Raw genomic sequence first — 14609 nt, 5'->3', positions numbered from 1 at the left:
AGCAGCATTGACTCTAATAAACGTGACAGTATGAATTAAACATCGGGAATATTGCCTTATGGGTCCAATGTTTGAGGACACGTTAATGTCCAAACACATAAATCAGTTCTTTAATTCAATGCACTTGATAATGACCTTACAGTTATACTATAGTGACTTGCAATCTTAATATTATTGTAATAAAGTAATAAAAGCACAACATAATATCAAAGATCAAACTCTAAAAGTCATCAAATGAGTTAAAGCCATATTGAACCCAAAGACTGACTGAATTTTAATCAACTTCAACTTTATTAATAATCTACTTCGTACAGAATCACACAGTATTATTGCCATTCTTAATGTAGCATGTCTGCTAGCATTTTAATGTTTTAATATTGTCCAATATGTTTCAGCAGTAGCTTTCCTCTCTGAGAAACGTTTTATGTACTTGTCTATCTGTCAGATAAACAGACATAACAGTCACAATTGCTCTGCGAAAACATAACTAAATCTAAACTATAACACTTACACAGAACGTTTTTCTTATGATGGAGGCTGATTTGTTTATATGGCAGCCAAGCCAAAGATTTCTTCATCTGTACAGTAGGTAATGAACCAAATAAAAAACTAGAGACATGGTTATAGGTGTAATTCCTCTAAGTCTGCATTAACAAATATCAAATACTATAAAATACACTTGACCTAAATAACTGCATGTGCAGGATTTGAGAATGATTTTGAAAGCAACGATCTTCAGTTAAGAGGAATGACAGGAAGTAAGTTCCACACTATATAGGAAATACACAAAACAAAAGGAAATCTCAGAGAGAAATGTAAAAGAAATATAAGTCATATACAAATCAACATGCCTGCATGTTACACAATATCCTAATAATACACAATCTTCCAATATGCTCTACACAACACAAAACAAATCAGCAGCTGTATATTAACTTTCTTACAATAAACTGAACAATGTACATAAACGTAACAGGGCAATGTATTGGCACAGTTCTGGGCCACAAAGTGCTTATATGATGAACAAAAAAGTAATATTAACCTCTGTAAATATATTGTCTTCAAACTATTTAGAAGAAAAAAAAACAATGTACAATGCTTGAATTATTAAGTTAATTTGTGTTTAATGAGTGTGAATGTGTACTGAGCGGAGTCTTTCGGAGCACCTGCGGTTCATATTTGCAGAATTGCCATGACATCACAGTGCAAAAAACCAAGGTTTTTGCTTCTGCACAAGACACAGCATATAATAACATTATCATTATTGTGCTGCAGACCTCCTAAATATATTTTTAATATATTAAGTCCAACAGTTACAGTTCACCTTGAAAAATGTGTTAGACCTTCAAAATAAAATAGTATATATTCTTTTCTGAAGGTAGGCTATGTGATTAATTAACAAGTCTGAAATCTGAAAATATAACATTATGTGCGTGATAAGACCCATAAGGGTACAGTATGCATTCTCCAGCTTTTCCTAATATAGTCTCAGTGATCCAATATTGTTAAATGTGATTTATGTAACACAAAACAGAAAAAACATATTCATAAAACAAAACGGAATGTATATTTTGGGAAGGGTTGAAACTATAATTATGCTGCATATGGTTACTTTCGGTTATGAAACGTTAAGACTGCTAGCTATACTTTTATGTCTCCTTCACAAATGACTGGTGTCGACCATAGTCACAAACATTGGTTAAAAAAATATATTTTAATTCCCTGCATGTGTTTTATCCATCAGAGAAGGGCTATATAAATTCGGTCCTCCCCACGATTCGAGAGTGTCAGATGTTCCGTAGCCCTCGCCACAGCAGGACATAAATCTTAGGTGAGCTAAATGTCAAATCAAATAAAACGATCATGGAAAACTGGAATGTGCAATACTTTATAAACCCACCGTGCAGAACGGGAACAAGACATTAAAATTCATCATTTTAATGTCAACGGGAACAAGACATTAAAGTTTATCATAGGTCCACTATCCATGGTCCTATGATAAACTTGGCACTCAAGTTGCGAGCTACCACTCAAATAAGAAACATTGCAATGACAATGAAAACATCTGAAACTATATCATCTGCATGTTGATTGTAACTTTCTTAAGGGCTAAGTATATGAAAAGATCTGAGAGGCTTGTCATTCTCCAATGGGACTTTCTATACCTTAATCATAAAAACAAAACAAAATGCTTCTACTGGGGGTTCACTGGAAACCGTTTTGGCATCCTCTGCTTTAGATTTCAGTAGGTTGTTGGCGCCCTCTATTGGTCACAAGCTGGATCACTTCTGTCTCAGAGCATCGAAAATCAAAATGCACCTGAGCAACCTTTGGTCTTTAAAAACCCTCCCCTACACCTCTGTAGAGAAGAGCATACTCTGCCGTTTACTGTCTGGAGTAGGAATCGCTTCCAGCTGTAGGAAATACAGTAATACTTGAACCTACAAGAAATGGAAAGGCGTAAACTCACTACCACATACAAGCAATACACCAACAACAACAAAAAATAAATGAAACAATAAAACATTTTTATTTAACTTTCAGATTGCATTTTAGGCTAACATGTAGAAAACTAAAACCCTAGAAGTTTACCTGAGACATAACCTCAAGTGACCAGCTGTCACTCATCGAGATAGGCTGCGTGGGATTGGCTGGAATTTTACTGTCCTTCTCAGAGGGGCGGAGGAGGGTGGGACCAAACACAGTGGCGAGATTATGGAAGGACATTTTGTTGATGCTCTCATTCTCTGACACCCTAGGGGAACAGCGAAGAACATTTTAGTTAACATGCGTACAATAACATACAATATTGCAGTTTTTTAAGAAAATTGTACGTGATGCTTACCCATGCACATAACGTTTCATATTTACGGTATGGTGTTGTTCAAATCTCTAACCAAAAAAGAGCATGAACCACTAACCTTTTCAAATGATCTAGCAGAAAAAGAAACGTCAACAGGTTGGGTTCAGGTAGCGAGAGCAGCAAATTCAGCATACAGCTTTCCTTCGCCACACTGTCTGACAAAGCTGAGGAGAAACACATACCAAGAACAATTATACTTAACTGTTCTACACTAAGGATTAACTTGCGCAAGAACATCAGGAGAACAACAGACCGATGCCTTCAGTGAAGTTTGCGTAGAGTTCATCAGTGAAGAGCGGCTCTGGAAGCTCTCTGAAATAGAGCTTCAGCGTTCCAGCGATGGCGTTCACATCCATTTCACTCATCATGACCGACACATCTTTATTATCTGAGGAGCACAAAGAGATAAACCACACCTTTACACATCAGTAACAGAGACGGTTCTGTGTAGAGCTCAGGTACTCACTAGCATCAAACGCAGCTTTCAGACCCTGGATGTCTGTGGCCACCCCGGAGACACGATAGATGCCCACTTCTTCCATCCCTCTGCGCTCGATCTCCTCTACACACTGTCTCACAATGAGAGGCACTTTGGCGTGCTCACGTCTGACAGTAACACACAAACAGGGCTTTGTTAACAAACACTGGAAATATACTTTGCAGGTGCTCTGTGCTGAATTACGTAGAATCTGCTTTAATAGAGAAAAAAAATCAATTTCTGCTATACGTTACAGGAATTCTTTTGTTATTGCATTGCATTTTCCTTAAAATAGAACCTTTAATAAAATGTACTTTCCATTTAATTATTCCATTATTTAGCATATTCTATGTTTTTTTTTACAACGAATGGAAATATGTAATATCAATATTTTCACAGTCTACATTTAAAACTACATTTGCATTACCCTGACACAGCATTCCAATATCCCAAAATCAACATCCTCCCAAAGCTGTCACGTTAAAATATATTATTATCAGAGTGCAGTATTTAACCCGTATGCATTTTTTAAATATTTTAACAGCAATGTATATCTAGAGTCTAACTCCTAAATCAACACTTCTGTTTTTATTGCAGTCCTTTGAGGAAAGCCCTTAGCAAACATCCCTTTAATAATCCTTATTTCCTGCTTCTCAGGAAGTGCATAATGGAGCTGCTCCTGTTTTGCTCTCTTTTTCGGTTTCCTCGTCTTTATTAAAATGAAGTGTGCCCCCCTAAAAAGGGAGCAGCAGTTTTATGACCCTTCAGTGGATGCATGTGGGCCTATCTAAACACACTCAAAAAAGAGTTTCTGTGTACACCGTGTTACGGGAAATATGGCTGGTTGCTCTGTTGAGATGATATGACTGATATCCAGAAAATATGTCTCTTTGAATCATGCATAACTGTTTGACAGTATTTACTAGTAACGTCCTGTACCATATAAAAAAATACAATCCCAATTTATTAACCCTTGAACCCTGTGTACTGTTTTTATGTGGACAGATCTGTAGTTAGGGGGGCATCTCTCCCGTCAACACCTGACTGATCAGTTCTGACTTCTATCTCTTTTCTACTCTTTCAAAAAAAAAAAAAAACTTAGCTCTGTATACTGTGATAGGCTAAATGAGACCAATTTTCTTTTATTGCACTTATGCTTTTTGTTGTCTTTATGTTGTTCCAATTGCTTCCATTGTTTCCCTCATCTGTAAGTCACTTTGGATAAATGCGTCTGCTAAATAACTAAATGTGAATGTAAATGTAGTTTGACTCACTTTGTGACTGCGCTGATTTTGACTCCAAACACTCCGGACTGTTTTCTGGAGGGCATCCTCTTGAGACTGAACTCTCTGCTGCTGAAGCGCATAGACAGCTTGACCTCAGTCTGCACAGAGTGATGAACTTCATTACAAAAACATCTCACAGATGAGAACACAACAGCGATCAAATCATCAGAAATATAATCACTGTAAGCTTTGGCCTTCATCTTAATATCAAACCACATGACAGTGATAATAATCCATCATTGTGATTCACATGATGGCAGACAAATGATTATGATTGGTAAATGGTACTTTTTTGGTGAATATTATATTTGAACACAATCTGTGTATTGCATTTGACTCATTACGGTATATTTAACTGCATATATATCAGAACAGACCAATGAGTTACTTTCTGGCTGTTGTTACTATTATTAGTGTTATACTGATATACAGTAGGATGCACCACACTGACCCCATTGTAGCTGATCACTGCCCTCTGCCAGTCTTTACCCTGCAGCGTTTGAGGATCCAGCTATGAAAATACAGGCAAATGTCAATCGAGAGGATAATCCTGATGTGAGCGTGACTTACACACACACACATTCACCTGTTAAAAGAAAAGTAACATTTTTTGTAAAGTAACAATCACCCATGTGATCTAAACAGTTTATTTCCTTCGTAATGTGTTTATCTCCCCTACAGACCTATACAGCCAGTATTAAATAAAGTGCATATGGTCAGTTGTCCGTGTCAATCCAGTGATGGATACTATTGCAATCATCTTGCTAATACTGTACAAGGCTGTCAGTGTTTACAGTGCGTCCTGCAGTCAGTTATTGTTTTAATAACATCATGTTCTAGTTTAAACATAGACCAATCATATTAGTGATTTTTAATGCTATAAGGTGAATTATCTAATTCAAGTAAAGGGGTATACCTACATTCAAGATTCACGATCTACCAACATTTTTGCATTTCCAGGGATTCAGACCCATGACCTTAACATATTATTCAAAAATACTACTGCTACACAAAAAGTACAATACTCTGCAAGATACAATGTGGAGTGCTTAAAGGGTCTGTGTGTAATTTCTAAGAGGATGTATTGACAGAAATGCAATATAATACACATAACTATGTCCTCAGAGGTGTATGAAGATCTTACATAATGAAGCGTTATGTTTTTATTACCTTACAATGAGTTATTTCTCTCTACATGCACCGTGGGTCCTCTTGTATGGTATTCACCATGTTGTTTCTACAGTAGCCCTTAACGGACACACTGCTCTACAGAGCGCGTTTTTTATAAATACATTATGTCCTTCGGCAAAGAAGCGAAAATGTGACGGACGTCTTAATCCTCTGTCAGCAACCCTAGTGCTTCGAAAGGAAGTGGAGTTGTGGTTGCAATTTGCAACCTCACCACTAGATGCCGCTAAATTTCATACACTAGACTAGACCTTCGACAAATTTAATTGACCACCTGTCATAATGAAGAGAAATATTTTACAAATATTTTAGGAATCCTTAAAAAACTAATTAAAACAACTAAATAACCTTTATTCACATCTTATACCCAAATTTGAGTCGGCACATAGGACTTTCAGAAGTCAGAAATGAATCAAGCGTAACAAGTGTTGCAAGCAAATAGCCTAACTGTAATTGGGCATCTGTAAAACAAAAAAAAGTGCTTTACTGTTTTTTCTGCTTTTCTTGTAAAATAGTGAATTGAAAATTCATGGATGACAACAATAATTATATTTAAGCATTAGAAATACTACTGTGACTCCGGAGTTCACACATACTGCTGGATTAACCATTACATTACATTACAGGTACCGATACCATTAGTTTAGGGCAGTTGTGGTCTAATACATTTGGTAAGCACTGCATATAAATTCAATCTAACTGGTGGTTTCACAAGTCATTTGAATTTAGATGATATTAAACTGACTTAAAAAAATCTAGCTGCATTTCGTATAACTTATAAAATGAAGTAGAAATTGGTTGAATCATTTAGAATGAAAAAGAATAAGTAATGGGAAAAGATCGATGACTTATTGAGCACATCCTTATTTCAGTGACAACACATTTAGTTAGTACGTCTATACTTTTTTACAGGCTTTGACAACAGTGACCCGCAAGATGCATCCAAAACAAAACAAAGCAACCAATACCTTACATTGTGTGATATGCAATTACAGCATACAGCAGTGATTACTGTACCTTACTATGTCCAAACAAATGTTTTGTGAAATGTTGAATGTCAAACAAATACTTCATTTTAATTGTCCGCATTACCTTCTGTCTGAGGAGAGTATTGCGTACCCTACCCCAGAGTCGAGCCCCAGTGCTGGGATGCCTCCTCATGCCAGAGTCCACCTCCTCCTCACCCTCTTCCTGTTTCTCCTCTTCACAGTTGTTAAAGAACTCTTCATTTACCACTTTACCGTTCACATCCTTATTCAATGTACCATAATGCCGATCTCGAATCTGGTCCTTATTGCCCATTTCGGTCATGTTCTTGAGAGGCTGGTCGACTCTCAACCTCTCTTATTGGACAAAAGCAGCTCTATTCAGGTCCCCAGGGGTTAAGCGAAGATCCAAGTAATATTTTACGAAAACAAAGTCAAATTCTGATCTTCATGCACAATGCTCGGCTGATGTTCCACGTCATGCTGAAGATTTGTTCTCATGTCAGTCTGTCACCTCTGGGTCAACTGTTGTCGTGAATGTCTCTTCTTGAGTCTACTCACACAGATGGAGCGCTGGGATTAACTCGGAGAATCTCCTCCCACCCTGATTACAATAGCAGCTCACGTCCAGCAATCTAAGACAGTTTGAGGTGCACGTCTTCTATTCCTTTATTCTTTTTATCCTGTCTCAAACGTTTTTTCTCTCTACTGTTACTAAAGAATGGGAACAAAGCCTCATGTGATCTTTTATTCGCAAATTCAGACCTCCCCTCCCGGCTCCCACATCTGTGCTTTTGGGACTCTGTCAGCATGTCATGTCCCACTTACTCTCCCTCATTTGGAGCTCATCCAGGTCATCTGCAACTCTGATGACAATCCACAGTACATTCCCTTTAATCCTCTCCACCGCAACACCCGAGATGTCTTTGGTGACATCACTACACCGCCACATACGGTGGGATTAACTACCTGAACACTTTACCGCCTTTATCCTGTTGACTGCATTAGGCACTGAAGATTTGAAATGCTTAGTCACTACAAATGTTTAGTCACGTGACCTTATTGCCCTATTACTATTACTACAACTATGTGTGGCTAAACTGCCAAAGTTCAGGATGCAGACATCCCTGAAACGTCAGTGAGGACCACAGCTCAAATTTAAGTCATATATTCAAATAACCTTTACAGCTGCCAATAAAATGCTAAATATTGATTAAAAGACAGATAATAATAATCCAGATCCCACTGGTCACTGTAGTCCTGCACACATTATTGCCTCAAAAATGGGCATGAACATTCTGAAGGACATGCCGTACCTGAATCTGTCCTTTGGCCATGACGCGATCCATGTTCTCACCATCATCTCTGTTCTGTTTGGTCTTACTGTAGCACAGCAGCCTGAGGGTCTGAGAGCCCTCCAGCTCAATCTCAAACTCCTGTGAAAAGTCCAAACTTTCATTACTTTCATGACACCATTCACAGCTGTATTATAATCTCTTAAAGGCACAGGGCGCCATTTATGTACTATTAGCGTCACTAAACAGCTGACAAATAACTGATCATGTTAACAGTGTGCTGAGGATAAATTGCAGTTCTAACCTCATTCCAGTTCGGCTCTGTGGTGTCTCTGTACACGCGAGTCTTGGCATTGTTTACAAAGTAGCCGAAAGAGTCCACTTCTAAAGTACAGTAGAGATCTGAGGTGAGGACAAGAACAGATAGTGAGCTGGTTAGAACATAATAAAATACACTAAAACAGGTTTTCTTTTCTAACAACAGTTTACAAGAAAGCCTCTTCTGCGGACAGAGAGTGTAGAAGAACGGAAAGAGTAAGAATTTCAAAAGTCCAGATTTTTTATTAAATGCAGTTTTCACAGCTGAGCTACTGATATTTGCTGTATTGACATAAACAGAGCTATTCATTGCGTTATGTCTAAAATGTTTTAAATGAGCAAATAGTGCACCTTTAACAGTAGGTGTAAACGGTATGATAAAGAGAGCTAAATCAGTGATGTAGAATTAAATCTAAGAAGGAACGCCGTGTTCCCAGTTAATCCCAGCCTCTGCCCATCCTACTGTCTGCCCAACAACATCAGAGATGTTTTCATGCATGTGCGCACATATTAGTGAGTCATTCAATAATTTAATGATTACTGAGAGCCGGATTGCATTCCATTTAATTGCAATGGGTGCAAAAACGCGGCTGTGGTCCCATAAAGTAGGTGAGATGAACTTACTTAAACTCTGTTTCAGCCCAGATGCAGAATGAACAATTACATTCAGAAAGCCATACAGCCCTGTGGATTCATCATCTTTAAAGAAAAACACCACGTATAGAGTGAAGGTACTTTATTGGTTTAGAGAGACAAAACGCAAAACAGAAGACATTTTTTAAATATTAAATTGACAAAAATATTTGAACTACTTTGGATTCTATGGTCACATAGTTTATGATATTATACTGTATATACACTAACCTTCTTTGTTGATGGTCAGCGGAACACTGTGAACCGTCTGGAGCTTTACGCAGGAGTTGGTGAGCATTTGCAACTCCAATGAAGTCAAGGAGAAACTCTTAAAACCTGGAGAGGTATATCCGTAAGCAGAGTGGGATGAAGGTCAAATATAATTTTGATATAAAGCTAAGATGTGTCAATGCGGTTTCTTGTAATGTTACGGAGGTAACCAACTTACACTTTTTCTGCTGTTCTCGAATGATCTCTCGCCATTCCTCCCGTTCATAATCAGATGAAATCAGAAACGTATAGCCCTGCATTAAAACACAAGAAATTAAAACTTACAAACCAAATTGAGAACCATAACTTTTTAGGCCGCTTTCACACTGCCAAGTCCTAGCTCGGTGACTGCTCAATATTTACACAAAACAACTTGTGAAGATTCATTTTAATATTACAGTATTTGTAGACCTGGATCACCTTGCCGTTCCTGTTGTTGACTCTGAAAGCCATGCAGGGAGACATGAGCAGTAGCAGAGATTCTTGTTCACACAGTTTCTTCCTGAGACGATCAAGGACTTTACCCACTTTACACACTCTCTGAATACAGAATACACAGACAAGAGCAGAAAAGATGAACGATAAGAACAACATTACACATACTACATATACTTTGTCTCCAAACAAAGTAATCTGCTAGATAAGAAACAAAAATCTATCACTGTGTTTGTTTCTATATAAGTATCTACCTTTTCTCTCTGTATCTCATTTTTCATCTGAGAGATCTTGACCTTCAGAGCGTCTATCTCTTCTTCTGGTATCTGGGGGATCGGTGAGGACTCTGATTCATCAATGCTCTGGAAAGTCAGGTCAGCTAGTGGGATATACCACTTACAGTCATACTGTTGTCCCTTCCTAAACACAGAAAGAGACGCAAAGCAAAAACTCACAACGCAAATAGATTTGAGAAATGAAACCATTACAATTTGCTATGCAAATATGATCACAGTGTATAAAAGCGAAGCATTTTAACGGTGCTTTGCAAAACAATATAAACAAGAGAGCTTGACTTGCCCTCCGGTTTGTTTCTTCAATTTGGCGCAAAGCAGCAGATCTGTAAACAGGAAGACATGGCGAAGTTTTCGGGACCCTTCCACTAACTCCACCATAAACTGGTCTCGGAGAAGCTGTCGATTCTATAAAGATATTAAATTGACTTTAATATGCAGTTAAATTAAAACGATGACAACCATTTTTAAACATTTATATAGCATTTCACCAGTTAATAATAACAAAATCCGGAACTTAACCAAAAACTAAATTTGACACACTTTGTTTCAACTGTACACCAATAGGGGGCGCTCTTGTATTATTTACTGGCTTGTGAACCAGTTGCAGTCACTATTCTGCTGGAGGCATGAGGTCATTTCAAGTAGGTGAGGATGAATGGCAGCCAATGAGAGACCCAGAGCCATTCACTCTGATGGAGGCAAGACACACTTAAGCAATTGTGCTATTGTGAGTGAGTCACAGGAGCTATTTTCATGATAATGATGCTACCCTCAGGGGGTTTCTAGGGACAAGCGTAGTTACATGTGATGAAAAACGTGCGCCGGATGATTCACAAAATGAGAGCGAAAATTAGATACTGTAAGTCATAACTGAGAATAAAAAGCACTTACGGTTTTACAAAACAATGCTTTGAATTTTTTCCTAAATTTATAAAATAGTTACTGCTACAGAATAAGGAAAAAGTAGCAATTTGTTTTGCTTAAAAGAACAAATGTCAACTTTCTGTAACTTAACTGGCAGAGCATAGCACTACGGATGGCACTCGTGGGTTTTATTCCCCAAAAAACACACAAACTGAACAAATGTATACTTCAAATGTACAGTAAGTCACTTTAAATTAACGGCGTCTGCCAAATAATTTGATTTTTCCATCAATTAAAATTTGTTATGCAGATGGGTCCAAAGACGTCTATCTCAGGTCATTCTTTACAAATGGATGTGCAATTGCGCTCCTGAGTGACCGAATCCTTAATTGAAGGGTGTGTGACATATGTTAAGACATCTGCTCTTTTCATGGCCTGAATGACTGTGTTTGTGTATGTGTGCAAGTAGATGCGCACACACACAAAACATTCACACCGACCTATGACACTGGTTTCAGTGAGGGCGTGTTTATCCCTTTATGTTTAAACTTGCATTTTCCCTCTAAAGTACACCAAGCGTAGGCCCACATGATATACGGGTGCGGTATTGACTTTGGCTACATTCAGTGGGCATTCAGAGACATCTGCTAAAACTGACTAAGATGAGAAGCAGCACATGGTCATGATATGCATCCATCATCTTCTAGAGACAATAATTACACAGAACATGAACTGAGATGACCTGATGTAAGAAAATATCCTTCAACATCTTTTTGTAAAGGAATAGTTAACCAAATAAATGAAAATACTTTTAGCATTTACTCATCCGGATTTAATTGCAAACCTGTATGAGTTTCTTTCTTCTGCGCAACACAAAAGAAGATATTTTGAAGAATGTTGGTAACCAAACCAGCATTGATCCCCATTGCCTTCCATTGTATGAAAACAAAACCTATCATCCTATTTTGTGTTCCACAAACAAAGAGTCATATACATATACATGACAATAAATCAATTACATTTTTTGGTGAACTGTCCCTTACAGGCATTACTAGTTCTGTGAATAAACTGGGGCTCCGTCAGATACATTTGTTAAATATGAGTTACTCATTGAGAGCATTGTTAACATTCAAGGATTTTTCTGCGACTATTTTCCAATAAATCGACTGAAACGTGAGAAGAATTTCTTCGTTTCGATGATAAATTATATAAAAATATACCTTTTTTTTCTCTCTCATAAAAATGTCCACAAGCCCACACAATTTTCCAGTAATCTCTGAGGAAGTAAAGTATCAGGTCAGCTGACTCAGAGACCGGAGGGGTCGGAAGAGTGTTTATTCTGAAGCTCAGAAGGGTGTTGAAACACTTCGTGCGACCGTTTTGCAAAAATCACCCAATGGCGGAAGGGATATAGGAAGGTGGGAGGTGAGTGCACTCTGGAGATGTCACCTAACTGACCATCACAGTGGATATTTGTTTTCCTGCTTCATACATACTGTAATACTGACAAGTATAACATTAGTTTAATATGATAAATGAATTAGAATAAGATTAGTAATATATATTGTTCAAAGTGATGTGCATGTAGAGATTGCTTTATAGGACTGCTTTTAAAGTAAACACACATAAACGAGCTGTTTATTTGTGGATAAACTGTATATCTGTATATCTGATGCTATGTTGACCATCCAACAACGCTGCGAATGTCTTTAAATCTGAATTCATCATTTTTTTAGCATTACAGCTGGTCTTTGCTATGTGTATACTGACCTCTCCTTTCTTCACAGTCATAGACTGACGGCGGGGTGTGATCTCTTCATTAATACTAGAGAGAAAGTTTTGGGAGATGCGGAGGGCGTCCTGCAGCAGAGGGTGATCTGGATGATTGGATGGGGTGTGCTTTAGCAAGTCCTAAAGAAACACACACGTTTAATAAAGCAATCTGAACATATATGACAAAACGTGAACTTATTATGCAACATAGCCCATTATACACATATAACTGAACAAACAGAGATTTACTCACATGGAGCACTAGAGTACTACGGGTAACTCGATCGACCGGTTTATACAGCAGGGCTGAGAATTAGGAAAACATCATCATGAAGTGAACAGAATATCAAAGTGTCAATCTGTCCTTAGATATGGGCTACAACATACAATATTGTAAAGTTACAATAATGCTCTAATAATAAATGATTCATCTCATACTTTCCAAAGAGTTCTTGGCATTGTGATCTTTAACCTCTTTGCTGCTCCAGACTTTCAAATTCTGAGTAATGGTAAACAAATAAGTAAATACAAACACATGCAAATACATCACGATCTTAATTTGACAATATGTTGTTTGCTCTTAAAACGGACCTCTGAAATCTCAGCAAACTGAGAATTTGCCTGACAACACTTTTCGGCCATTTCCACAGCTACCTTATAGTTGTCCACAAAAGCCCTGTACACACCGAGCTGGCTGGCCTGTGTGCATAAAGAGAGATGGGAAGAGAAAGTGATTAAAAGTCAGGCTTTGTGAAGGATTGCTCATGCATGCTACACTGACTTCATGTTGCTTGCTAAGGTAGAGCAGACAGGTTTACGTGGCCTGTTCAAGCACGGCTGACATTCAAAGACAAGCAAATACCAGCCTGACACAGCCGAAGCACAACAGCACTACCCGAGAGAAACAACAGACATGTTATGACAATGCAGGAATTGGTTGCTACCTTCCTAAAAAAGTCTTTGTGTTAACAACAGGCGTGCGCAAAACGTTAAACCAAGATCTCCAAGAAGAATCTTCTCTTCCATTCTTTTTTCAATCCTCATTGAACAGTGAAGCGATTTCCCTCGCCAGACTCATCTCAACACTTTATTTTCCAGAGGATTTCTAAAAGAGCCTTAGGGATGAATACATGCTGACACAAAGATAAAGAAGTCGGGCTAAACGAAGCCAAAATGTCGCTGTGAATGAGCGTTTGTGCGACAAAGAGAAAAACACCATTCAAAAGCCAACAACTGGGAAACGGGCACAGATAACAAGCATTTTCCATGGCAACACCCCGAGGGCTGCCAACACTGGGGGGAAGAGGAGAATGAGCTGAGATGGAGCTTGTCATGAGACACAGAGGCCCAGCACTCCAACCAATACTGCCATTATACCGCAACTGGGGAAACTTGTGAGGGAATCCAGAATATGAGCAGTTACGCCAAAATTGTCAAAGAGAAAAATGATTAAAATGCTGCTTAACCCCAAACACTGTTCCTCACTAGCTGACAAAATATATAATGAATATAAATATTGAAGCTTTCTGTTAAAAATGTTGTGGGCAAATCATTTTTCAGAAATTTCTGATGGTTAAACTTTTTTGTTTACAAATGACCAAATACACTTGAACCAAACACTTTTGTATAAACACAATGTAATTTTTAACAGAAAAATCTAATATTTTTAATGTAATCATCAATAATAAACTGTTTTAGACTACTATTCCAGACAAACAAAGTGTCCAGCTAACCAAGCAGGCTCTTATTATAGTGTGAAAAAAACAACATCAGGAGTCAGGGGTGAGTAGATGCCATGCCGTTGGAGCTGGCAGTCCACCACAGGGTAAGGGAAAGCCCAACAGTGAGTGGGTTTCCAGGGCAGACACCATCTATGACATCATGCTTTCTGGGAAACAGAGCAAACACTGAGCTCTCTGTCCAC

General features: G+C 38.1%; 1 protein-coding gene across 1 annotated transcript in view; it reads right to left on the bottom strand.

Moving 5' to 3' along the window:
- Positions 1–278: 278 nt before the first annotated feature.
- si:dkey-91m11.5 (PH_BCR_vertebrate and RhoGAP_Bcr domain-containing protein) overlaps positions 279–14609 on the bottom strand; it is a 38049-nt gene continuing 23718 nt past the window's right edge. Inside the window, exons 5-23 of the mRNA XM_057356563.1 lie at positions 13277–13384; positions 13124–13184; positions 12939–12991; positions 12683–12823; positions 10328–10453; positions 10007–10168; positions 9738–9857; positions 9496–9571; positions 9279–9383; positions 9039–9113; positions 8401–8498; positions 8118–8237; positions 5079–5138; positions 4616–4725; positions 3330–3469; positions 3117–3251; positions 2922–3027; positions 2593–2755; positions 279–2441 (exon numbers count right to left, since the gene is read on the bottom strand). Of these exons, the coding sequence (XP_057212546.1) occupies positions 2352–2441; positions 2593–2755; positions 2922–3027; positions 3117–3251; positions 3330–3469; positions 4616–4725; positions 5079–5138; positions 8118–8237; positions 8401–8498; positions 9039–9113; positions 9279–9383; positions 9496–9571; positions 9738–9857; positions 10007–10168; positions 10328–10453; positions 12683–12823; positions 12939–12991; positions 13124–13184; positions 13277–13384 (2049 nt within the window). The 3' untranslated portion in view covers positions 279–2351. The remainder of the gene's footprint in view (positions 2442–2592; positions 2756–2921; positions 3028–3116; positions 3252–3329; positions 3470–4615; positions 4726–5078; positions 5139–8117; positions 8238–8400; positions 8499–9038; positions 9114–9278; positions 9384–9495; positions 9572–9737; positions 9858–10006; positions 10169–10327; positions 10454–12682; positions 12824–12938; positions 12992–13123; positions 13185–13276; positions 13385–14609) is intronic.

Source organism: Triplophysa rosa, linkage group LG17 (assembly GCF_024868665.1).
Source record: "Triplophysa rosa linkage group LG17, Trosa_1v2, whole genome shotgun sequence".
Taxonomy (NCBI): domain Eukaryota; kingdom Metazoa; phylum Chordata; class Actinopteri; order Cypriniformes; family Nemacheilidae; genus Triplophysa; species Triplophysa rosa.
The sequence above is the reverse complement of the archived record's forward strand: the minus strand, read 5'-3'. Positions and strand labels throughout refer to the sequence as shown.